This window comes from Meriones unguiculatus, chromosome X (assembly GCF_030254825.1).
Source record: "Meriones unguiculatus strain TT.TT164.6M chromosome X, Bangor_MerUng_6.1, whole genome shotgun sequence".
Classification (NCBI taxonomy): Eukaryota; Metazoa; Chordata; class Mammalia; order Rodentia; family Muridae; genus Meriones; species Meriones unguiculatus.
In genome coordinates, this window is record NC_083369.1 from 41,723,273 (window position 1) to 41,749,937 (window position 26,665).

General features: G+C 36.4%; 1 protein-coding gene across 2 annotated transcripts in view; it reads left to right on the forward strand.

Moving 5' to 3' along the window:
- Window positions 1-26,665, forward strand: part of Jade3 (jade family PHD finger 3) — a 145,386-nt gene that overhangs the window by 79,832 nt on the left and 38,889 nt on the right. Inside the window, exons 5-8 of one of the 2 annotated variants that reach the window (XM_060374452.1) lie at window positions 3,141-3,197; window positions 5,156-5,235; window positions 10,874-11,031; window positions 24,298-24,375. In XM_060374452.1, the coding sequence (XP_060230435.1) occupies window positions 3,149-3,197; window positions 5,156-5,235; window positions 10,874-11,031; window positions 24,298-24,375 (365 nt within the window). In that variant the 5' untranslated portion in view covers window positions 3,141-3,148. The remainder of the gene's footprint in view (window positions 1-3,140; window positions 3,198-5,155; window positions 5,236-10,873; window positions 11,032-24,297; window positions 24,376-26,665) is intronic. The other variant, XM_060374453.1, reaches the window with a different exon arrangement.

Below are 26,665 nucleotides of genomic sequence, written 5' to 3' on the forward strand. Positions count from 1 at the left end.
AGTCTCTTAAGCTGTAGGTCATGTCCCCATATGGGGGAGGAATCCCATGGCTGAATATGAGAATCATGAAAAGTTTGGAAATAATAAAACGTTTCTGAACATTCAGTGACAAACTTGATTCAAAATCAAGTACATAATGAATCAGATGATTCTGTGCTGTAACACAGTACTCTCCTGTGTTACCTCACATGATTTCACAGCTGCCTTGGTTTTAAATACATGGCATGTACATTTTACATTGGTTTTGCTGTCATACCATGCAATGCCAGTTAACTCTGCCTGATGTTCAGATGTTTTATATATATATATATATATATATATATATATATATATATGTTTAACTGTTATTAAACAGTTTCCTGCTTTTATAGAAACATAGCAAGCAAAGACTTTTCACCGTATTTCTACTATCATTCTTTGGGATGGCGGTATCAAGTTAGCATGTATTTAGATAACATTGTGTTGGAATATGTGATGCTGCTGTTTTATAGGACTGGAGAAATGCCTCAGCAGTTAGGAGCACTCTTGCAGAGGACCTGGGCTCAGTTATCTGCACCCACATGACAATTCATAAACACTTGTAATTCCTATTCCAAAAGATCCAACACCATTTTTTGATGTCTACAAGTCTCTTGCATGCATATGATATACATAATCTCATGTAGACACAGACACATAAAAATTGATAAATCTTTTTTTAATTTTTTAATGTCTACTTAAAGCCAGGTGTGGTAGCACACTGCTTTAATCCCAATACTACAGGTAGATCTTATTGCTTTCTATGTCAGCCTGGTCTACATAAAGTTCTAGGCCAGGGTTTAGGGCTACATTTTTTTAAAAAAATGCTTTTTGAGTTATTGGCTTTAATTTCACATAAAAATATTAAATGAATTTTGGCTTGATATTAGGACAGATTTTCAACAATTTCTGAAATGTTCCGAACATTGTTTATTTTGTCTTTGTGTGAAGTAAGTCTCAGCACAGATAGTTATAAAATCAAAATATTGGGCCTGGTGTGGTAGTGCTCGTCTTTAATCCTAGTACTCGGAAGGCAGAAGCAGGTGGGTCTCTCTGAGTTCAAGGCTACTGTCTTCTGGTCTACAAAATGGGTTCTAGGACTGCCAGGGCTGTTATACAGAGAAGCCCTGTTTCAAATTGCTTTTTCTTTGAAGGTAATGCCTTACCATAGAGTATAAACTGTCCTGGGACTTGCTTTGTAGACCAGACTGGCCTCAAACCAACAGAGAGCTGCCCGCTTCTGCCTCCTTAGTGCTGTGATTACAGGTGTGTACTGCCATGACCTTATTAAGTGTTTGTGTCATAGTTTCCCACTAATAATGTGTGGGGTTCTCTGTGATTTAAGCTTTGGAAATGTTTCTTGCCCTTGCATATGGGGCATAGATGCTCAGAATTGAGGTGTCATCTTGTTGGATTTGTTTTTTTTTTTTGTTTTTTTTTTTTTTTTCATGAATGAAGTGTCCTTCCCCTTTTCTTCTGATTAAGTTTGGTTGAAAGTCTATTTCATTAGATATTAAAATGGCTATTCCAGCTTGCTTCTTGGGTCCATTTGCTTAGAAATCTATTTTCAGTCCTTTACTCTGAGGTAATGTTTATCTCTGTTGCTGAGGGGTATTTCTTGTGTGCAGTAGTATGCTGGGTCCTGTTTTCATATCATTCTGTTAGTCTTTGTCTTTTTATTGTGAAATAGATTCTATTGATGTTGAGAAAGAGATATTAATGACTAATGATTGTTTATTCCTGTTATTTTTGTGGGGGAGGGAAGGAGCGCGAGAGAGATTCTTTTGGTTTTGCTGGTGTGGGGTTATTTCCTGTGGTTTTTTGGGGTGTATTTTATCTCTATCAGTTGGAGTTTTCTTTCTAGTATGATCTGTAGGGCTGAATTTGTGGATATATATTGCTTTAATATGGTTTTGTCATGGCATAGCTTGTTTTCTCCATCTGTGGAGATTGAATGCTTTTCTGGGTGTAGTAGTCTGGGCTATCATCTGTGATCTCTTAGAGAATCCAAGAAGCCCATGCCCTTGTGGCTTTTAGGGTCTCTGTTGTGTATAATCCTAATAGGTCTTCTTTTTTATATGTTACTTAGCATTTTTTCCTGCAGCTTTTAATATTCTTTCTTTGTTCTGTACATGTAGTGTTTTGATTATTATGTGGTGGAAGGATTTTTTTTTTTCTGGTCCAATCTATTTGGTGTTCTGTAAGCTACTATATGTCTATAGGCATCTCTTTCTTTAGGTTGGGGAAATTTTCTTCTATAATTTTGTTGAAAATATTTTCTGGGCCTTGGAGTTGGAGGTCTTGTCTTTTCTCTCTTCTATTCCTGTTTTTTAGTGTACCAGATTTGTGTCTTCCTTAACTTGTGTGAGTGTGTTACCAGAAAGATAGACTCTTTTAATCTGTTCTTGGCAACACTCAGGGAAGGACATTTGAAGCATTGGAAGATGTAGTCCAAAGTGTCACAATATTGGAACTTAAAAAAAAAAAGAAAGAAAAGAAAAAGCTTATGTGTATGTTGAAATATTTTAGATTCGGTTTCTTATTTTGAAAATGAGAACAAGGAAAGGGGCCAAGAAGAAAAGCTATGTAGTCATTCTCTTAAACATGAAGTGTATTTCACTTTCTTCAGACAGCTACTTTTCAGGCATCTGTGCCTTTCAACCTAGGACCCTGAAAGCTATATCTTCTTTTCTGCTGTTTCTTTTCATGTTCTTATTGGTGTCTCTGACTGTCAATAACCCAGCTTGACCTCCTTATTTGATTTTAGCCAGCAGTACCACTCAACATCTGTAGGTTTGGATATTTTTATTGTAGGATTTAGTAGTATTCTTTTCCCATTACTCTTGGTCATATGAGGGTGTATTTGATGTAAACCAATCACTTTCTAAAGTTTACCTGTTGTTGCTACTCTGGGCCCTAAGGGATACTGTCCTTTGTTTTTATTTTGTTTGCTTCTATTGTTTTATTTTGGTTTGTTGAGATGGTCTCACTCTTATAATTTAGGCTGTTTTTAAATTCATAGCAGTTCTTTGGTTGTCAGCCTCTCAATGTGGGACAATGTTAACTGGCCTCTAGGACAAGTGCATATTGATCATTTTACTCAGTGTTGTTCTCTTTCCCAGGATGCACCATGATGAAACGTCATAGACCCGTCAGCACCAGTGACAGTTCAGATGAATGTGAGTAGAACCAGCTAGTAGCCCTGTGTAAATGTGCCCCTTGAGGATTTTTTTTTTTTTTTTTTTTACTTCAGAATAAGTTATTTCATGCTTCTTTCAACAGTTGAGTTATTTCTGAGAAGGAAAGGTCAGGATACACTTTTTACTTTTTTAATTTTAACAGAATTGTATAAATTAAACAGAAGAATTTGTTTTGAGTATAGCACTTTGATTTTTACCTAAAATTTACTTATAACAAAAGCTGGATCTACCAATATTTTAACAGAATGTCTCTAAAAAGAAAGAAAAAATTATTGAAAATATAAACTGTAGATCCCACCATTTACATGCAAATTTCATTATTTTCTTGTTTTTTATTGCTGAGTAATATTCCATTGTGTAGATATACCACAATTTGTGCATCCATTCCTCCACTGAGGGGCATCTGGCCTGTTTCCAGCTTCTGGCTATTACAAATATGGTTGAGCAAATGTCTTTATTGTGTACTTGAGAATCTTTTAGATATATGCCTAGGAGTGGTATAGCTGGATCTTGAGGAAGCACTATTCCTAGTTGTCTGAGAAAGCGCCAGATTGCTTTCCAGAGTGGTTGTACAAGTTTACATTCCTACCAGCAGTGGAGGAGGGTTCCCCTTTCTCCACAACCTCTCCAGCCTGAATGAGCTATCCCAGAAGCAGAAAGATGCACACGGTATATACTCACTCATATAGACATAATATAGGATAAACCTACTGAAATCTGTACACCTAAAGAAACTAATCAAGAGGGAGGACTCTTGCTCAGTTACTATCCAGAAAAGCAAAGAGGCTAGACATCAGAAGAAGGAGAAAAGAGGGAACAAGTCAGGAGCCTGACACAGAGGACCTCTGAAAAGCTCGGCCCTGCAGACTATCAATGCAGATGCTGAGACTTATGGGCAACTTTTGGACAGAGTGCAGGGAATTTTAGGAAAGTGGGAAACAGTAAGATCTGGAGAGAACAGGAACTCCACAAGGAGAGCAACAGAACCAAAAAATCTGAGCACAGGGGTCTTTCCTGAGACTGATATTCCAACCAAGGACTATGCATGGAGATAACCTAAGACCCCTGCACAGATGTAGCCCATGGCAGTTCAGTATCCAAGTGGGTTCCATTGTAATAGGAACAGGGACTGTCTCTGACATGAACTGATTGGCCTGCTCTTTAATTACCTCCCCTGAGGGGGAAGCAGCATTACCAGGCCACAGAAGAAGAGAATGCAGCCACTCCTGATGAGACCTAATTGACTAGGATCAGAAGGAAGGAAAAGAAGTCCTCCCCTATCAGTGGACTTGGGGAGGGGCATGCATGCAGAGGGTGGAAGAAGGGAGGGATTGGGGCAGGAGGAGGGAGAGAACCACAGGGGGTGATACAAAGTGAATAAAGTGTAATTAATAAAGAAAAATAAATAAATAAAAAGAAAATATAAACTGTAGATCCTGACTTAGATTTTAACTAAGGTACTAAATGTTTAATTGTGGTTCAAACCATTGGTTTGTTTAAAGCCTTAACAATAGCCTTTAGGGAAGTACTGACAGATATTTGTCTCACAGTCTAGTTTTTCTATGGTGGCTTTCCTTCCTTCCTTCCTTCCTTCCTTCCTTCCTTCCTTCCTTCTTTCTTTTTCTCTTTCTTTTTTCTTTTCTATTTTTTTTTCTTAGTAGATCTTTTTCTCCAGGCAGAACATGACTTGGGTTATTCCATAATATTACATGAAGTTGAATCTTCATAGCCATTGTTAAGGCTTTTATAATCTGAGTTGTCACTAATAAATGTTAAACTCCATTGAGACTCTCTTGGGTACAGTTGAATACTTTCTTCAGTAGTATAAGATCTCTGTGGGCTTTTATCATATCTTTCATATCTAGTTAGTTAGTTAGCATTTAGTTAAAGGAATGGGTACTATTTTCAGTATTTTTTTTTCTAATTATCTTTTGCAGGTCCTTCCACCTCTTTTACTTCTGGCTCAATGTATAAGAAGAAGTCAAAAGATGCCAAGGAACATAAGAAATCTGCTGAGGTGAGATCAGATACTCAATTTTACACTTAAAAATGTAACCATACTTATAATACCCAGATTTATAGGCTCATTCTGATGATTATGCTTAATTTTCCAAGAGAGATTTTTTTGTCTTTTCTCCTTCATGAGAATGGTAATTTTTACACTTATTTCATTTGAAGATTACTGTAGTCCTTTGCTAGCCAGGAAATTAAAAAGAGCTAGATTATGTGTGAAGGATCCCAAAATCTTGTAGCCTAATGTTGAAAATAGTTACATTAGAGGGTGGGAGATAGTGGAGAACGGAAAGACTGAGCCCTAACAGTTTTTGAAATACTACTAGCCCAGAAAAAAAAAAATAGATAAATTCTCTGATGCTGGGCATCTGCTCCAAGAGCATCAACCTACTAGGATTATATTTGCGTTTAGTGGGTCATACAGACTTTCCTTGGTGGAAATTATATTGTTAGAAATTGACCCTGTATCTTCATTTTCACTATAAGTGAAATTCTTAAGTAGAAAAGAAAAAGAGAGTGCATTAATTATCTGTTTCTGCATTGCAAATAATCACAAGATTAGTGGCTTAAAACTGCATACATTTATTATCTCAGTTTCTTTGGGTCAGGAATCTATACTGAGTTTGACTAGAGTCTTTCAGGGCTGCAACCACTGTGCTCACTGGGATGTTCTCATGGGGATTAGAGAAGAATTCACTTTCAAGTTATGAGCAAAATTCCTTTCCTTGAAGCTGAAAGACTCAACATTCCTGTTTTCCTACAGTCTTTTGACATCACTCAGTTCCTAAAAGATTTTATAGTTTCCTGCCATCTGGCCTTTTCTCACAACATGGCTACTTTCTCAGGGACAGGAAAGAGAATCTTTCTCTCCCATATGCTAAAATGAAATTTTTATGTGACAGTGTGACATTGATGTTTTTAAAAACAAACAAAAAACCACCCAGCTTTATCATCTAAAACCTGTTCCATAGTTTATAGCTAGAAACAAGTCTAGGTTCCACTCATTCCAGCAGAAATTAAGTAACTGATGGGGATTACTTTTTAAGTGTATCCAGCAGAGAATATTTCTCCCTTCCTCAGAGGTCACTTGGACAGAGATCTTTGTGAGGTTGGTAGAATGTCACAGTATTTTTACAAGTGTCTACCATACAGGAAAAACTTAGGGAATATAATATACAAAAACAGAAGTGAAAGGGACTTGAAAGATAGCTCAGCAGTTAAGAACACTGGCATTCCTTCTAGAGGATCTAGGTTCAATTCTGTGCATCCACATGCAGCTCAGAACCATCTGTAATTCCACTTCCAGGGCATCTGACACCTTCTGCCTTCCTCAGGCATTAGACACATATATCTTACACATATATAGTACACATATATATACACATATATATATACACATATATATAGTACACATATAGATACACACATATATATACACATATATATAGTAAACATATATATACACACATATAGATACACATATATAGGCACATATATCTTACACACATGCACACACGCACACACACACACACACACACACACACAAAGCATTCATACATATAGAATATAATAAATAAATCTTAAAAAAACTTAAGAATACTGTTGAGTGTTCAGTAGACTTTTCTCCAGTGTGAATTTGTGGGTTTGTCTTATGATTAGACTATAATTAAGGTTTGGAAGAACACTATAATAAAATAAAGAGCCCTTCTTGTCACATTGTATCAAGGGGATTACCATTTGGTTAATATGAGGTTTCTCCAGTATAATATTCCTTTTTTCTTCACTAGTCATTACGACTGGCATACTAAAATACAGGGATGATGTTAGGCAAGGATTCACTTCTTGATTGAGTTAGTTAATAATATATTTGATAATATTCTTTACAGATTTATGTCTTCTCCCTATCTTAAAAATAGCTACATATGTATATGTAATATGTATATATACATATATATATATACCTTATTTCAACATAAGCATATATATATATTTACTTTATATTTTAGGGCTTTCTTTTAGACGCATTAGATCTAGGGCCTCACACATGCTGTGAAAGCACTATAGTTTTGATCTACATCCCCACCCTACTTTATATTTTAAGTTGTTATCCTACGTAATTACATAATTTTGTGTTTTTGAAATTGTTTCATTATATCAGTAAAATCATCTCTAGTTTTTCTCTTCAGTTCCATCAGTTTCAATTCTTATTCATAGTATTTTCCTCAGGTTTATTTTATTCTAGATTTTTTTGACATGGTTACTTAGCTATTAGGCAAATGCTCTACAACTGAGCCCTTGTTTCAGTTATTAATGAAACATATTTTGCTTGTAGTGTTGAAGATCAAACCCAATGTCTTGAGTCTGCCACTGAGCTATATTTCCAAGCCTCTTTTTTTTTCAATGTGTAACTTTTAGTGCTATATGTTTCCTTTTAAATACTATTTTAGCTGTATTCTATTAATTTTCATATTTAATTTCCTTTTCAAGTTTTTATTTTATTTGGTGTGTCTACTGATTTCTAATTAGAGTCCTTTTGTCAGAAAAGACTATTTGACTTCATTTATTTTATGTTTGATGATATCTGTTATCATTTTGTTTATTTTGCTGATTGATTATACCATGGAAATGTAAAAGTAATGTGTCAAATCCTATGGTATGGACAGTCATGTACCGCCTGTGCTGAGAAACAAACTTGGGTCCTCTGCAAGAGCAACAAGTGTTTTTAACCCTGGAACCATGTCTCTAACTCTATGGATTTCTTTTTATTTATTCTTTTTGAGATCCTGAATCTGAGATTTATATCTTCTGCCAAGTTTGGGGAAACTGTTACCATTATTTTTTCACTATTTCTTAAGCTCTACTTTATTTCTTCTTCTCTTTTGTGATTTAAAAATTGCATGTGTGTTGCTTTTTAAGAGCTCATTTTCCTTACTGTGCTCTACTGTGTGCCCTGAGATCCTGTGATTTCTTTCATTCACAATTTTTTTCTTGTGTGTGTATGTGTTTAAAGCAGTTGTAGTAATTGAAACTAAGGCCTCAACAATGCTACAGAAGCATTGAACCACCAAGCCATATTTCCAGTCCTGGTTATTGTATTATTGTATTATTCCATTCTGAGATTTCTATTTGCTTATCTTTTCTTTGTTGATATTTTGTTGTTTGTAATTTTGTACTGAAGTATAATTATCATGGATGCCTGAAAATTCTTGTTCAGTAATTCTAACATTCTTGTCATCTTAGTGTTGGTGCCTATTAATTGTCTTTTCTTATTCCCAGTTCTTAGTTTGACAACTAATTTTCTATTGTACCCTGGACTTTTTTGTGTGACTTTGTAATCACTTGATATGTTTTATAAAGAGGGCTGGAGAGATGACTCAGCACTTACTGTTCTTATAGGGGAACTGGGTTCAGTTCCTATCATGCACATAGCAGCTCACAGCCACCTGTAACTCAAGAGTTTCAAGGAATCTGATGCCCTTTTCTCCTCTGTGGGAACCTGGCACATGGTGTATATACATATATGTAGGCAAACACTCATGTACATAATAATAACTAAATCCTTTTCTAACAGAACATAACTTAAAAAATAATGAAGTATTTGGAGCAATTGTCAAATATTTAGCTCTAGTTGTCTTTTCCTAATCTAAGATAAGATTTACCACAGTATTATCTTTCCCCAAAGACTTTAGTTATAAACTGTCACTGCTACTTAACCACTGGCTAATTAAAGGCACTCTAATAGTTTACAAAAATGTATTGCAGTATTCATCAAAATGATGATTCATTCTCTCATGCTAATCACTTAGAACACTGAGCTCTTTGTGAAACATGATAAATGATATGTGTGTGGTCTTTTATCCACTTATATGAAACATTATATAATAAACCACTGATTTTTGTTTCTTGTAGCCTTAGCTTTCTCCCTGTATATCAACCCAATTAATTTTAGTTTGCCAGTATTCTTAGTAAGATCATGTTTTTGTGCCACCTGACCACCTTTGTAGATTTCTTCCATGCAGTGCCCTAAAAATCTTTCCCAAGTGAAAGCAACAAACATTTTATCTTGTCTCTATAAAGTAGAAATGAGGTGAGCTCTTTTTCATATAAATGGTACCATGTGATTATGTGATAATTTGGCCCTATGCTTTATAAAAATTATCACAGCTTAAACATAACTGCAGCCTCCTGAGAATTCAATGTTTTATTGGGTCATAAACTATGTAAACTTCATGTTACAGAGGAGTTTGACATTCTCCTTTAAGAGACTTGATAAGTGTTAAAGACTAAAATTGTTTGATGTGTCTCTTTCCTTGATCTTATAGAAATGTAGACACATTTATCTTAGACCACTAAGGTATATCTCACTAGTATCTCTCAAAGTGTGTATTTTGGTACTACAGACAATAAAGAATATACCTTCTCAAGTGCCTTAAAAGTACATATACAGAATAAGATCAAATATGTTTATAAAACATCAATAATTTTCATTAATAGGAAATAAGCAACTGTTTACAATTTGAGAATATTACATAATGAAAATATACTAAGCTAACAGCAATGGAAACCAGTAAGACACTAGCTGAAGAAATCTAACAAAATACGTTTGAACTGAGTAGTCAAATTTATCACCAGTAAACAAGACATTTAACATTATACATCCCTGATAAAATAAAATAAGAACATAGCATAATTTCTGTCAGTCATGGGAGACAAGGAAAGATTGAGAAGTTGTCACAAATTAGAAGATACCAAGGAGGTATACAGGATTCTAGATTGAACTCCAGAACAGAAAAAGACTAAAAATATTGGTGAAAATTGAATGAAGTCTTTAGATTAAGTAGTGGTGTATCATTATGTTAATTTCTTGGTTTAGGGTCCAGTATAGCAATTCAAGCTTGTAATTCCAGCATTTGTGAGGCTGATGCAGGAGGATTTCTGCAAGTTCTAGAACAACCTAAGCTACATAGAGATCTTGTTTCAAAACTAAATCAAAATATTTCTAGTTTAGATGGATTTATTTTGAGGCCAGGTATGGTGGTGCATGGCTTTAGTCCCAGCACTGAGAGCCAGAGGCAGGAGGATTTCTTAGTTTGAGACCAACCTGGTTAACATAGCAATAGCCACGGCTATGAAATGAGACCTTGTCTCAAAAGAAAACAAACAAAAATTAGAGCAATTTCCAATGTCATTTAAGATGTTAATAATATGTCAAACTTGAAAGATATATAAGAATACTGTACATTTTATAATGTTTCATATATATATATAATTATTTCTAAGTAAAATTTTAAATGAGGTAAATGCCTAAATAATTGTAAGTTTTCAGCAGGTATTTGTTACTTTAAGAGAGCTGAGGATTGTTTCTTTTATTTAAAAAGAAAAAAAGATCAGTTGGAATATTGTTTATTTAAATTCAAGTAGTAGTAGTAATGCTGGATGGTCTCTTTCCAGAAGTGCTGGCTTCCCTTTCAATAGGTCAAATCTTCTCAAACAGAAATTGGCCTACCCACTTAGGAATTAGGAGATGTTTCTCTTATTGGAAATAGATGGTGAGAAGGGATGATCTTTTCTTTTTTTAAAAAAGATATTAAATATTATCAGTTTCATAGCAATTTTAAAGTATATGCAATGTATCTCTCCAGGTATTCCGAAAGGACCTCATCAGTGCCATGAAAATTCCTGACTCTCATCATGTTAATCCAGACAGTTATTACCTCTTTACTGACACATGGAAGGAAGAATGGGAAAAAGGTGTTCAAGTACCTGCCAATCCAGATTGTGTTCCAACACCTTCTCTCAGGTATTGGCATGTTTACAACTTTGACTTAAGGAAAGAGCTCTCTTGGTTTTCTATGTACTTCTTGGGTAGAAACTTAGGAGAAGCTATACATTTCTAACATACAGAGTTAACCTAACTCACAGTTATACCAGGTCATGATTAATCAATAAATTCTAGCTTATTTATCTAAGAGATTTATAAGATGAAATGCTTTGAAGTCCAACTTAAATTAGGAAAAGGCCTTAGACTCTAAGATTTTCATATCTGACTCAGCCATTATTAGTCTTTGCAGATATAACTTTTCCATAGGAAATTGTTTCAATATAAATGGAACCTCAGTGATAGTACTAATAAGTAGCCAAAACATACAGCTTCCAAAACAAAAACTACATGACCTTCATTTTAAAGACTTAAAAACTTAAGGTAGAAACAACTTGTAAATTTTTATGGAAAAGAGTTTTGATTCCAGAGGAACTAGTAAACACTTCAGGTAGTAAACACTTCAAAAATGGTTTTATAAAACATTTTGTCCTACTGGTTTTGGTGTTAGTCTAAAACAAGTCTAACATGAAGTAAGATGTTCCCTCTAAGTTTGAGGGAATGTAAGAATGAATAAATAGAAGACACAACTCCAGGGCTGGTAGAACCTGCTGCTTACTATGAGAAAGTACAGATCTAAATTGTACATTTGTTTCTGCTACTGAATTAGGGTTTGTGTTTTTGTTTTGATTTGTTTTATTTTGGGGTTTTTTTTGTTTGTTTGTTTGTTTTAAATAGAGTCTCACTGTATTGATTAGTCAGGCCTTTAACTCGCTATATAGCACAAAATAATCTTAAACTACTATGCTTCTGCTTCAACCCTCTGAGTACTGGAATCACAAGCATATGCCACCATGCCCAATATATGTTAGGGTCTTAAAGAATAGAGATAAACACTCTTAACTTCTCTGTTCCTATTACCAGGTTGATATATCCTATGTATGTTCTAGAAGTGCTTATTGATCACTTCTAGGAATGCAGGCCCAGGTAGCCCATACTCTGCTAAGGAAATCTTCCAAATCCTTTCTTATTTAACACACATTCTAAGATTCACTTGCTTTTGCCACCTCCCAACACCTAAAAAGAAGAACATGATGAATGAAATAAAAACTCATATTTTCATGTTTTTGTTCTCATTTTTCATTTTATTTTTATTACAACCTGACCACAATTTACCCTCCCTTCTCTCCTCCCAGTCCCTCTCACCACCTTGCCTCTCCCCCACATATCCACTCTTCCATTTCTCTTTAGAAAAAGGGCAGGCCTTCCATGGATATCAACTAGCCATGGCATATCAAATTGCAGTAAGACTAGACACCTCTTCTTTTATTAGGGCTAGATGAGGAGACCCAGTAGGAAGAAAGGAAAGACAGACAACAGAGTCAGAGACAGTCCCTGCTTCCACTGTTAGGAGTCCCACATGAAGACCAAGCTATACAACTATAACACATGTGCAGAAGACCTAGATCAGTCCCGTGTAAGCTCCCTTGTTGACGATTCAGGCTCTGAACCCTTCTGAGTCCAGTTTAGTTATTTCTATGAGTTTTCTTGTAGTATCCTTGTCCCTTCTGGCTCCTACAATCATTCCTCCCTCTTTTCTGCAGTATTCCCCAAGTTTGGCCTAATGTTTAGCTGTGGGTCTCAGCATCTATTTATATCAGTTGCTAGGTAAAGTTTCTCCGATGATGATTATGCTAGGGTCCTGTCTATCGATATAGCAGAATGTCATTATGAAACATTTTATTGATTTCCCCCCAGTCATGTTTGGTTCTATCCTAAGTTTCTAGGCTATCCAGCCTCTGGTTCCTGACCCTCCAGGCAGTGTCAGGGGTGGGTGTCCTTTCATGGCATGGGTCTCAAGCTGGACCAGTCATTGGTTGTCCACTCCAGCAATTTATGCATCATCTCTACCACAGCACAACTTGTAGGTCGAAGGTATTGTGGCTAGGTTGGTGTCCCAATACCTCCACTGGAACTCTTGTTTGGTTGTAGAACATGGTTCTGTATCCTCCATTGCTAGGAGCCTTATCTAGGGTCACCCTCATAGATTTCTGGGAGTTTCCATTGCACTAGCTTTCTAGCTCATCCCAGAAATGACCCCCAAGTCCAGTTGTCTCTCCCAGTACTTTCTCCCTCTGTCTTCCTCCCACCTGATCCCTCCTGTTTTCATCCCCACCCAACCCCAGTCCACCCATGATATCTATTCTATTCCCCTTTACTAGAGAGATTCATGCATTCCTGCCTTGAGCCCTCCTTTTCACTTAGTTTCTCTGGGTCTATGGATTGTATCCTTTTCTTTATGGCTAATATCCACTTATATTCTGAGTCTTGGTTGCCTCACTCAAGGTGATCTAGTTCGAAATTTCATGATGTTTTTCACAGATGAGTAATACTCCGTTGTGAAAATGTACATTTTCTTTATCTGTTCTTCAGTTGAGGGACGTCTAGGTTGTTTCCAGTTTCCAGCTGCTATGAGCTTAGTTGAGCAGGTGTGCTTATGGCATGATGCAATGTCCTTTGGGTATATACTTAGGCGTGGTATAGATGGATCTTGAGATAGATCAATTCGCAGTTTCCCAAGAAACCTCCATATTGTTTTCCAAAGTGGCTGTACAAGTTTTTGCTCCCACTAGCAATGGAGGAGTGTTCCCCTTGCTCTGCATCCTTGCAAGCATGTTACTCGTGTTTCTGATCATAGCCATTCTGACAGGTGTAAGATGGAATCCCAGAGTCATTTTGATTTGCATTTCCCTGAAGGCTAAAGATGTTGAACATTTCTTTTAACTGCTTCCTAGCCATTAGAGATTCCTTTGTTGAGAATTCTCTTTAGATCTACAGTCCATTTTTAATTGGATTATTTGGTTTGTTGATGTCTAGTTTCTTGAGTTCTTTATATATTTTTGGGTATCAGACCTCTGTAAAATATGGAGTTGGTGAAGATCTTTTCCTATTCTATAGGCTGTCATTTTGTCCTTTGGCTGTGTCCTTTGCTGTACAGAAACTTTTCAGTTTCATGGAGTCCCATTCATTTATTGCTGATCTTAGTGCCTGCACTATTGGTGTTCTGTTTAAGAAGTTGTCTCCTGTGCCAACACATTCGAGGCTATTCCTCACTTTTTCTTCTATCAAGTTTAGTGTATCTGGTTTTATGTTGAGATCTTTGACCCACTTGGACTTGAATTTTGTGTAGGGTGATAGATATGAATCTATTTGCATTCTACATGCAGACATCTAAGACCAGCACAATTTGTTGAAGATTCTTTCTTTCTTCTATCATATAATTTTGGCTTCTTTGTTAAAAATCAAGTGTCCATAGGTGTATGGATTTATTTCTGGGTCTTTAATTCGATTTCATTGATCAACCTGTTATGACAATACCATGAATTTTTTATTGCTCTATAGTACAGCTTCAAATCAGAGATGGAGATACCTCCAGAAATTCTTTTATTGTCCAGTATTGTTTTATTTCTGCTTTTTCTCTTCAAAGACTTGAAATTCTTTTCATACAGGTATATATGTATAAAACAACTGTGGTGCTACATGTTCCATTAACACTCTAAGAATTATTGAAACACCTTAATTGATATTTGGTCTTGATGTTTAGTCAGTCTATGAAATGTACTTTATGAATGTGTGTTTAATTTTTGGGGTTACATGGAGTATGTCTCATGTACTACAATAAAGTTAGGATGGTTTAAGAAGAGAAAATTGGGAGACTAAGTTAGGTTCCTCTCACAGTTAAACACATATCCTTTAATTCATATGAGGCCTTCCAATGCTCCAATATTTGCTCTGATAGTTTAGGATATTTACCATTTTAAATGTTGTGATTTGTATTAAATTCCTTCTGTTTCCCATAGTTTTTTGCTTATCTTATAAAGCCCTTAATTTTAATTTATCAAGGTAAGCTACTAAGTTATTGATCATATTAAATTCCCTAATGAAATTCAGAACTTGTTGGTCTTGCTAGATAGACTGTATTTTCAATTTCTTAGAAGATGTCAAATAAGACTTATTCTGTAGTATATGTTTTTCTTTAGCAAAGGTTCCTGAAGGATTTGTTAAAAGAGACTTCTTGCTGAGGGCATGGTGGTACATACCTTTAATCCCAGCATTTGTGAAGTAGAAGCAGGCAAACACATCTCAAGTTCAAGTCCAGCCTAGTCCACATAGCAAGTTCCAGACCAGACACATCTACATATATGAAATCCTAAATTTAAAAAAAAAAAATCACTTTTAAACCATATCCTCAGAGCTTTTGATTCAATATATCTGAAGTGTGAGGCTTAAGTTTGTTTTATTTTTGTTGATATAGGATATTATCATGTAGTTCTTTGCCACTTTCTGTGCTGGGATTCCAGACATCAAACAGTATACTCAGCTAAGAATTTCTAGCCATTCCTTACACATTGTTTATACTGATAGTCTATGGGTGACACTTTGGGAATAATTTTTATGGGATATGTTAATCATATTTCCTTAATTTAATAGAAGTATGTGTGTGTGTATCTACAAGCATGTGGAGTTCGGGGACAATCTTGGATTTCATTCCTCAGGTGTCATGCATCTTTATTTTTAAAAATAAACTTTGATTTGATTTTTATTTATTTTATGTTGAATTTATTCCCATACCATAAATGTTTATGTTTCTTCAGGGATACCTTTTTATTCTGGCTTAAAAACAGCCTTTTCTTTCTTAATGAAGATCATCTCTTAGTGACAGAGGGCATTCATGTATGAGTTAGTAAGACCATGAACTCTGTAAGTTCAATAACCCATTTAGGTACTTGTATGTATCTTAGGTACTTTGTTCACTTGTATATGTTCAATGACTACAGATTGTACAACTAAATCCTTAAGATCAACATTACTATATATATATATATTTTTTTTTGAGCATTATCCTGTGCCCAGCCCCACTATTTTGGCCTGGGCTCACCTACTTATTCCACTATTATAACAACTGAAAAGCACACAATACTTCTTTTCTTTTTTAACACAATACTTCTTGGTGGTGGCTCATGGCTTTAATCCCAGCAGTTGGGAGGCAGAAGCAGGCTGATATCTATAAGTTCAAGGACAGCCTGGTCTACAGAGTGAGTTCCAGGGCAGCCAAGGCTACATAGAGAAACCCTGTCTCAAAAACAAAACAAAAACACAAAACAAAAAAGTGACATCTTTCAGATACTTAGTGACTTTTCTGATGTGCATGCCCTTGATGATCTAGACAGTTTCAAGGATACTCTTAAAGGGAACACAAAGATTTGACCCTCTTAATTTACATGATTTTGTAGAGTTTTCTAGGCCAAGTGAATAAGGAACCATTTTCATAAAACATCTCAGGCTACGTAGAAGAAGAAGCCTTAATTTTTCTTTTTTTAAGGCAGAGTGTCTGTGTGATCTGGAATTTTCCGTGTAGGCTGGATGACCAGTAAACCCTAGTGATACACTTCCCCAGTGCTGGGATAACAAGAACACATAAGCATGCCTGGCTTCTTTTTGTTTGCTTTTTTTTTTAATAAGGGTTCTGTTAATCAAACACACGTCCTTGTGTTTTTAAAGCAGGCACTTTACCAACAAATTTATCTCCCCAGCCACTGGAGTTTGTACCTTTGATTTTAAATACTAATCAACAATATTTGGTGGGTCAGTTATAGGATTTAAGCTTTATGTTTGAAACACCTGTTATCAATCACAATTGCTTATTGTACCTGCTACTCTTAGTAATTAACATTTTCCAGGAGTTAAACAGTCCTGTAGTTTTTACTTTTTGAACTTTGTAGGCCACCTTAAATCTTTGTGACATGATATATAGAATGTTGAAAAAGAATACATTTCTGTGCTTTCATATGTGTTTTCAAATTACATGCCATGCTGGTGCACACAGTATGGGAAGCAAGAATTCAAAGCCAGCCTGGTATAATGAGACCCTAACTCAAAGTTTAAATTAATTCAGTTAATGTTTTGGGTTATTAAATAAAAACAGCCTTATTTGGCCCCACAACATGAAGTGACTGAAAGACTGGCTTCTGTATAGGACCTAATCCTCTTAAGTGAAATGTACCTTCATGATATTTGATCATTTTCTGATTCATTTTGGGGGGTTTTCTTGGGGAAGATAGCCACACACACTTGTGCGTGGAGGTCAGAGAATAATTTTTAGCAATCAGTTCTCTCATGAGGCTTGGTGAAAAATGCTTTTAATCATTGAGCCACCTCAATAGCTTTCTTATTTTATTAAAATTGAGTCTTCAGAACTGTTTATACAATTACGATATGAGTCCTATGCCAAATATGTGGGGTTTTTTTTCCCCAGGAAGGTGGTACACATTTTTAATTTTAGCAGAACAGGCAGATCTCTAGGAGTTCAAGCTAGATCTACATATCAAGTTACAGGAGTTGCAGAGAAAGCTATATAGAGAGCTTCTGCCTCAATAAAATATGGTTTTCATTTACTTACAGCTTAATATAGATGTAAATTTCCTTTCTTCATTTTTAGTCTTTTAGAAAGTAAAGTTTTTACTTGAGGTCATTTTTTTTTCTTTTAAATTGTGCTTTTAGTATCAAATCTGTGAATTTTTCACTTAATCCTATATCCATCCCAAAGATTTTCTTCTGTGCTTCTTTTAAGAATTTTATATTTTAAAACAGAATTTTAAGTTTTACACTTTACATTTAAATGTATGATCTATTTTTAGTGACCCGTTTTACTTTTCATTATTTTTTAAAATATTTAAATTTTTTTCTAGACAGGGTTTCTCTGTGTAGCCTTTACTGTCCTGAACCAAGGTGGCCTTGAACTCACAGAGATCTGCCTGCCTCTTCTAGTGCTGGAACTACAAGCATGTGCCACTATGCTTGGCTTTTTCATTATTTATTTATTTATTTATTCACTTTACAGCCTGTTCAAAGACCTGCTCCCTCCTCTCCTCCCAACCCCACCTTCACACCTCCTCCCTCCTCCCCTCCCAGCCTCACCCTTAAAACCCCTCCTCTACCAGCCTCCCCTTTTCTCAGGAAAAAGGGAGTTCCCCCCCAAGGGTACCAGCACATCAGGTCATATCAAGCCTAAGTACATCCTCCCCCATGAGGCCAGGCTAGGCAGCCCAGCTAGGGGAAAGGGATCCTACTTTTGTAGGCAACAGAGTTAGAGACAGACCCACATGATGACCAAACTGCTTATCTGCTACATATGTGTAGGGGGCGAGGTCCAGGCTATGCATGCTCTTTGACTGATGTTTCAGTCTCTGTGAGCCCCTATGGGCCCAGGTTAGTTTACTCTGTAGGGCTTCTTGTGGTGCCCTTAACCCATCCGGCTCCCTCAATCCTTTCCCCCTCTTCCAAAGTACTCCCTGAGTTCTGCCTATTGTTTGGTTGTGGGTCTTTATATCTGTTTCTCTCAGTTGCTGGGTGAAGCCTCTCAGAAGACAGTTATGCTATATTCCTGTCTTTAAGCACAGCAGAGTATCATTAATAGTGACATTAATAGTATGATTAATAGTTGGCTCTCTCGCATGGGCTGGGTCTCTAGTTAGGACAGTCACTTGTTGGCCATTCCCTCAATCTCTACTCTATATTTACTCTTACAGTAATTGTAGGCAGGACAATTTTGAGGTCAAGTTTTGTGGGTGGGTTGTTGTCAACCTCCCTCCAACTGGCACTCCTGCGTGGCTACAGGAGGTGGAGAGAGACTCCCCTGCTGCTAGGAGTCTCAGTCAGGGTCACCCTCATAGAGTCGTGGGAGCCTATTGTATCCCAGAAATGCCCCACCACACAGATTTCCTTTCTCCCAGCCTACCCTGCATCTTGCTCTCCTCACACCTGATTCCCCACCCCCTCTTTCACCCACTTCCCCCCTCCATCTACTTCAAAATGAGATAAATTCATTTTTAAAATTTACTCTTTGACAATTTCATGCATATATATTTTGATCATATGCATCTTCTATTATTCTAATTACCCTCTTATTTCTGTTAAAGCACTTCTATCCAACAAATATCCCTCCTGCTTTCATGTGTATTTTTTCAGCTTAATTAGGGTTACTTACATGAATATGGCTAAAAGTTTATTTACTAGAGCATAGGCAGCCATCTACTAGCTACACCACTGAAGAAAATGCATCTTCCACAGTGGCCATCAACTGCCAATAGTTGGGAGGAGTGGGAGGAGTAGGGCTTCACAAGCTCCTCCCCTGTCCTTGATGGAATGTAGAAGAACCAAATCTTATGTTGGTCTTATGAAGTTAATTATGGCTGCTGTGACTTCATGAATGCTGTAGTCATGTCATATCAAAAAGAATATTTTAGAGCACTTCTCCCTGTCCTCCAGCTCTTAAGTTATGGGTTTCCATGTGGGTTTTTCTGTCTCCTGAGTTTTAGTTAACCCTCCCTCTTACTCCCTCATCTGTCTCATCCCCCACCTCATTTCTATTTAACCAGTTGTAAATGACAGTATTCTCCTTGCTACTATTGTATCACTTGTATTCCACTTTTTCTCCTCCTAAGGCCTTCACAACCCCCCTCATCCAGTGGCACTTTTCTGGCTTCCTGGTCTCTATACAAACATTCCAAGTTAAGTCAGCATCTAAAAAATTTTAAAGCTGGGATCCACATATTGAAGAGAACATAGAACATTTGTCTTTGGGGATCTGAATTACCTCAGTATTTCTTAGCTCCAGCCATTTTTAGCAAATTTCATAATTTCACTTAATTTTTTAAGTTATTGTTTTGTTTCATATATATACATATAGGTGTTTTCCTGTTTGTATGTCTTTTTTAATTTGTATGTACTTATTTTATGTGTATGGCTGTTTTGCTGGCATATATGTCTGTCCAGTGCCCACAGAGGACAGAAGAAGGTGTGGATCTCCTGGGACTGGAGTTTGAGGTGGTTGTGAATATACGTGTGGGTACTGGAAATTAAACCAGGCCCTCCAAAAACAAAGACAATACTCTTAACACCTAAACCATCTCTCTAGCGCCCCTTTTTTAAAAAGGATCTTACTTATCACTTAGCCTGGCCTTGAACTTGTGGGCAATCTTCCTGGGTGTTAGTATTACAGGCATGAGCCACCAAATTCTCAGTTCTTTGGGATTTTTCTACATATACTATCATGTCATCTGAAAATAAGAATGGTTTTTCTTCTTCCTTCGTAGACTCTTCATCTTTTATGTTCTTTGTTGACATATTACAGTAGCTAAAGCTTCCAATATCACATTAAGCACAGAAACTCTTATCCAATCTTAGGTGGAAAGCATTCAGTCTTTCACTATTTAAGTATGATACCAACTCTAGGGTTTTGATAAATGTTGTTTATCAAGTTGAAGAAACTCATCTCTGCTTTTAATCCTTAATCCATTCATAATTTTTATCATCTCATATATTCTTTCTGTGTCAAGTGATAGGCATGTATGGATTTGTCTCTTGGGTGTGTTAATATCATGGATTGTAATAGAAGGGTTTTTTTTTTGGTGGTGGTGGTTTTTTGTTTGTTTGGGGTTTTTTGTTTGTTTGTTTGTTTGTTTGTTTTATTTTCTGAGACAGGGTTTCTCTGTGTAGCTTTGGCTGTCCTGGACCCACTTTGTAAACCAGGCTAAGATTGAACTCACAGAGATCTGCTTGCCTCTGCCTCTGGGGGTGCTGGGATTAAAGACATGTGCCACCATGCCCGAGAGTGGAAGTTTTTGTTTTGTTTTGTTTTAATATTGAACTAAACTTGCATTCTTGAAATAAACCTAAATGTATTAGCTTGGTCTGCCATAATAAAATGCCATAGGTTGCATGCCTATAACTACAGAAACTTATTTCTCAAAATTCTGAAGGCTGACCTTCCCAGAATTAAGGTCCAGCAGGATTCAGCTTCTGATAAGGGCATTAGTCCTTCCTGACACTTTTTTATTATGACCTTTTCTTGATGAACATGCAGAAAGAATTCTTTCTCTGTTCAATAAGGCAAACAGTCCTATTGGATTAGTGCTTTATCTATATAACTTCATTTTACTTTCACTACCCTACCCCTATTACCCTGTCTCCAGACATAGTCACATTTAGGTTAGGTTTTCAACCTAAAAAGTTAGGCTGTGAAACAGTATAGTCAGTCCATACGCCCATTTGATTTGAATTTAAAATTTCTTTTGGTATAATTTTGTTAATCATTTTTGTGTCTATGTTCTTGACATGAGAAAAATTCTATGTTCTTTTCTTATGGTGTTTTTATTAAGTGATAGTGGCCAAATAAAACAGCAGCTATGAGTTCATGAGTGCAGCAGTCTTGTCGTGGCCAGAAAATATCTGTACAAGGATAGAGGAAAGGACTCTTAAGTCCTAGGAGCTATTAGTTGGTGGGTGTTAGAAGAAAGTAATTTTTCTTTAAGGGTGTAGTCCCTGGTAGGTCAACCGTGCTCCAGTGAATACTCCCCCACCCATGAATAAATATGGGGAGGACAAATTGAAATCTGTAGATTACAGAAATAAAAGAGCATGAAGGTGGGAGGGAGGTAAGGGATAGATCCGAAAGGAATACAGAAGGGAAATGAAGGCTGACTATAATGAAATACATTGGAAACATATAAAGAGTAATCATGCTGCAATCCACAGACTCAGTGAAGCTAAGTGAAAAGGAGGGCTCAAGGCAGGAACGCATGAATCTCTCTGGTAAAGGGAAGTAGAATAGATATCATGGGTGGATTGGGGTAGTGGGAATGGAAACAGAAGGGATCAGGTGGGAGGAAGACAGAGGGAGAAAGTACTGGGAGAGACAACTGGACTTGGGGGCCATTTCTGGGATGAGCTAGAAAGCTAATGCAATGGAAACTCCCAGAAATCTATGACGGTGACCCTAGATAAGACTCCTAGCAATGGGGGATACAGAACCATGTTCTACAACCAAACAAGAGTTCCAGTGGAGGTATTGGGACACCAACCTAGCCACAATACCTTCGACCTACAAGTTGTGCTGTGGTAGAGATGATGCATAAATTGCTGGAGTGGACAACCAATGACTGGTCCAGCTTGAGACCCATGCCATGAAAGGACACCCACCCCTGACACTGCCTGGAGGGTCAGGAACCAGAGGCTGGATAGCCTAGAAACTTAGGATAGAACCAAACATGACTGGGGGAAAATCAATAAAATGTTTCATAATGACATTCTGCTATATCATTAGGACCCTATATATCATTAAACCCTGCTATATCATTAGACAGGACCTTAGTATAATCATCATCGGAGAGACTTTACCTAGCAACTGATAGAAATAGTTGCTGAGACCCACAGCTAAAACATCAGGCCGAACTTGGGGAATACTGCAGAAAAGAGGGAGGAATGATTGTAGGTGCTAGAGGGGACAAGAACACCACAAAAACATGGCCCACAGCCAGGCATGGTTTCACATACCTGTAATCCCAGCACTTGGGGATACAGAGGCAGACATATCATTGTGAGTTCAAGGCCAGTCTGGTCTATAAAGCAAGTTCAGGACAGCCAAGGCTACACAGAGAAACCCTGTCTCAGAAAATTAAAAATGAAAATAAAAAAGAATCAAAATGAACATGGCCCACAGAATCAACTAACCTGGCATCATAGAGGCTCACAGAGACTGAACTACCAACCACACAGCCTGCATAGGACTGACCTTGACCCTCTTCATGGTTGTGTAGCTTGGTCTTCTTGTGGGACTCCTAATAGTGAAAATAGGGGCTGTCCCTGATTCTTTTGCCTCCTTTTGGGACCCTTTCCTCCCACTGGGTTGCATCATTCAGCCTTTATATGAGGGGAGATGCCTAACCTTATTGCAATTTGATATATCATGTTTGGTTGATATCGAAGGCCTGCACTTTTCAGAAGGGAAAGGAGGAGGAGTGAATTAGGGGAGAGGCGGAGGAAAGGGACAATAAAGAGAGGAGGGAGGGGAAACTGTGTAATATATGAGAGAAAAATTTTAAAAAGAAAGTGATATCAAAAATAAAATTTAAAAATTAAGGAATAATTGCCCTTTTTCAGAAGAGAATATATAAAATTTGTGTTAATTCTTTTTAAATTTGTTATTTTTAACTATGTGAGTGAAAGAGTATGTGCACATGCATGCAAGTGCCTATGGAGGCCAGAAGCATTGGATCTCTTGTAGCTGGAAATAACATGTGATACTAGTAACCAAACTCTGGGTTTCTCTGCAAGAGCAGTTACACACACTTAACTGCTGAGCCATCTCTCCAACCCCAATTCTTATCAGTGATCTGATGCCATTCATTGGGGCTCTATAATGGCTCGCAAAGAAAATCGTAGAAAGATTAGCCTATTGTTTGTCTCTAAGGAAGTGGTTCTCAACCTGTGGGTCACAACCCCTTTGGAGGTCATGTATTAAATACTTACAATTCATAATAGTAGAAAAATTACAGTTATGAGGTAGCAACTAAATAATTCTATGGTTGGGAGTCACCACAACATGAGATTAAAGGATTTATTAAAGGATCTCAGCATTAGGAAGGTTGAAAACTACTGCTCTAAAGCTATAGCAGTCATATACATGCACACATGCATGCACATATGATCATTCAAACATACACATGAAGCAAAAGACAGTCTTAACTGTCTTTTGATAGTCAAGACATTTTAGCACGTGAGCGTGTGTGTGTGTGTGTGTGTGTGTGTGTGTGTGTGTGTGTGTGTGTAAATGAAACTATTTTCTAAAAAGTCCCAACGTAGGGTTGCTAACAAACCTGTAATCTGTAATCCAGCATTTGGGAAGCTGAAACAGGGAACACAGCAAGAACTTGTTTCAAAAAAATAAAATCCTCCAGGCATGGTAGCATACACCCTTAATCTCAGTACTCAAGAAGCACAGGCAGGTGGATCTCTGTGATTTGGAGATGAGCCTGATCTACATAGCAAATTCCAGGATAGCCAGGGCTACATAGTGAGACCCTGTCTCAAAATTCCAAAATAAAATAAAATCCCAAAGTAACATTTTCACAGATCTCTGTCATAAATTCAGTAACTTCTCCTTGTAAATTTACATTATTTTGACCTTTTATCCATGTGTTTTCTTGCATTTGGTGTTACTGTTTCAGTCCTCAGGTTCAGACTTTAGTTCATTATACTTAATAGAAAGATGACTGAGATGATATCACCATTCTAATTATGTTAAACTTTGCATTGAAATATGATGTACACCCAGAGAATATGGAATGCATAATTGTATAGCTGAATGAATTTTCATGAATTAAACATATTCATTTAACTGCCACTCAGATCAAGAAATAGAACATTACCAACACCCCAGAAGCCTTTCTTCTGCTCCCTGCCAGTAACTGATCTCCCTCACCGTAGGTAACAGTTTTGCCAGTTTTTGAACTTCATATAAATAGAATCCTATAGTATATATTCATTTGAGATTGGATTGTTTTGTTCATCATGCTTGTGAGATCCATCCATGCTGTTGCATGTAGTAGTTCATTAATTTTTCACCCATGCATCCTATTTCATATTCATTGTGTGAATATACCACAGTTTATTTATCCATTCACCCTCAGTAGACATTTAGGTTGTTTCCAGCAGTTGCAGAAACTGAGCCTTTTTACTCATCTTTCACATCTGTATGTTTTAATTAAATATTTAAAGGAGTAGATTTGCTAGGTCAAAGGACATGTATCTGTTCATATCCTATGCATACCTTATAACTATAATACCTGCTGCCAAAAGTGGCTTATATCAATTCATGCCCAAGCCAGCAATGTAATAACAGGTCTATTTGCTTCAGTTTCTTACGATCATTTACACTTTCATAGACCAGTGTGGGGTCAGTCTTTTAAATATTAGCCATTCTAATAGATAACAGTGTTTATGATTTCAATATCTGTGATAACTAATGAGGTTAAGAACCTTTTATTGTTTATTTGCCACATGTTAGCCTGATCTGTGAAGTGTCTTCTTAAATATTTTATCTAGTTTTTAATTGGATTGTTTGAATTTTCCAAATTGATTTGTTAGACTTTAATATGCATCATAAATGTAAACCCTTTGTTGTCTGTCTTTAATTGCAAACATCATCTGCCTCATGAACTGCCTTTTTTTTTTCTTTTAATAACCAGTTTTAGTATGTGTGGGTTTTTTTTTCAGTCTTTTCCTTTTGTGTTTGATGACATTTGTGTTTCATTTAAAATATCTTTGCCTACCCTAATGTTATATATTCTCCTTGTGTTCTTCCAGAAGCTTTATAAACATAAGCTTCATTCAAGAAAATTTATAATCTATCTTTTTCTTTGTGTAATTTAAAGCATTTGAGATGAATCATTAGCTATAAAGTCTTTTTTTAGAAAAGACATATCTTGGGAAAATCAAATATTCTATAACTGCCTTGTAAGGCTATGCACCAAAGAATCACAGTATATTTGATCTTGAAGTCTCTGAAAAACATGTGTTTTTGTCCTTTTCAGTTGGAAGCAGGCCTCTGAATACAGTTCCCAAAATTTTAGCTTCAATTAATGTTTAAGTTTTCTTCATTTTCTTCAAATACTTACTGATTTTGTCTTTGAATCTCCATATGATAGAAATTTTTATATGTATATATAGTTATTAACTTTATTCAGAATAAATTATTTGGAGTCATGGGCTTTGGGAAGAATGCTTAGAAGAAAATATCTACTCTACACTTACGTGATTGACTATAAATATTACATGTATTGATATGCTTGTTAACCCTTTTACATATATAATGACTCTAGAATTAAATTAGCTCTCAAATCCTTCCACAGGAATGGTTTTCATTATTTTATGATAACATGAGTGTGTCTGTTTCTTTCTCTTTTTTAGATAACCCACTCTGTTCTTTAAAATTGCCAGGAAATAATAATCCAGATTTCTTCCTGGTTATATTTTCTGATGCCTCATCTGGTATTTAAACCATCAATTGTAGAATAAGTTATGGGCATGAAATTTTTCCATTTCTTCTTTTGATTGGTTTTCTTGCTATAGATTTTCTCAAGCTCACTGCAAAGGTTGATGCAACCGTAGGACTCTTTCTTTTTTATAAATTTTATTTTATGCACATTGGTGTAAGGGTATCAGACTACCTGGAACTGGAGTTACAGACAGTTGTGAGCTGCCATATGGGTGCTGAGAGTTGAACCCAGCTTCTTTGGAAGAGCAGACAGTGCTCTTAACCTCTGATCTATCTCTCCAGTCCTCCCATACACACACACCAGTAGGAATCTTTCATTCCATCATATTGCCCTGGCTCAGACCTGTGGCTGCTCTTATATATGGTTGGGAAAGGCCTTGAATTTGTGCAACTCTATGATCTCTTGACTAACTCATTTGCATAATGAAAATAATAAAAATGTAATGGTCACTAAGTTACTGAAATCTGATTTGGTTGTATACCACACCAAATACTTTATTTCATGTAAGCATAGTAATCTTACCAGTTCGGTATTATTTTATTGATTTATTATTTTTGTCCCTACTTTTTCACAATGAAAATGAACTCTACCTAAATTAAGTAATTTTCCAGGACCACTTTGAAAATGAATGGCAGAAAAAAATAGGCTTGTGTGAGTCTAAAACCTGTGCTCTGCACTACCATATAGTATTCTATCCATGGAAGAAAATCATGGGTTTT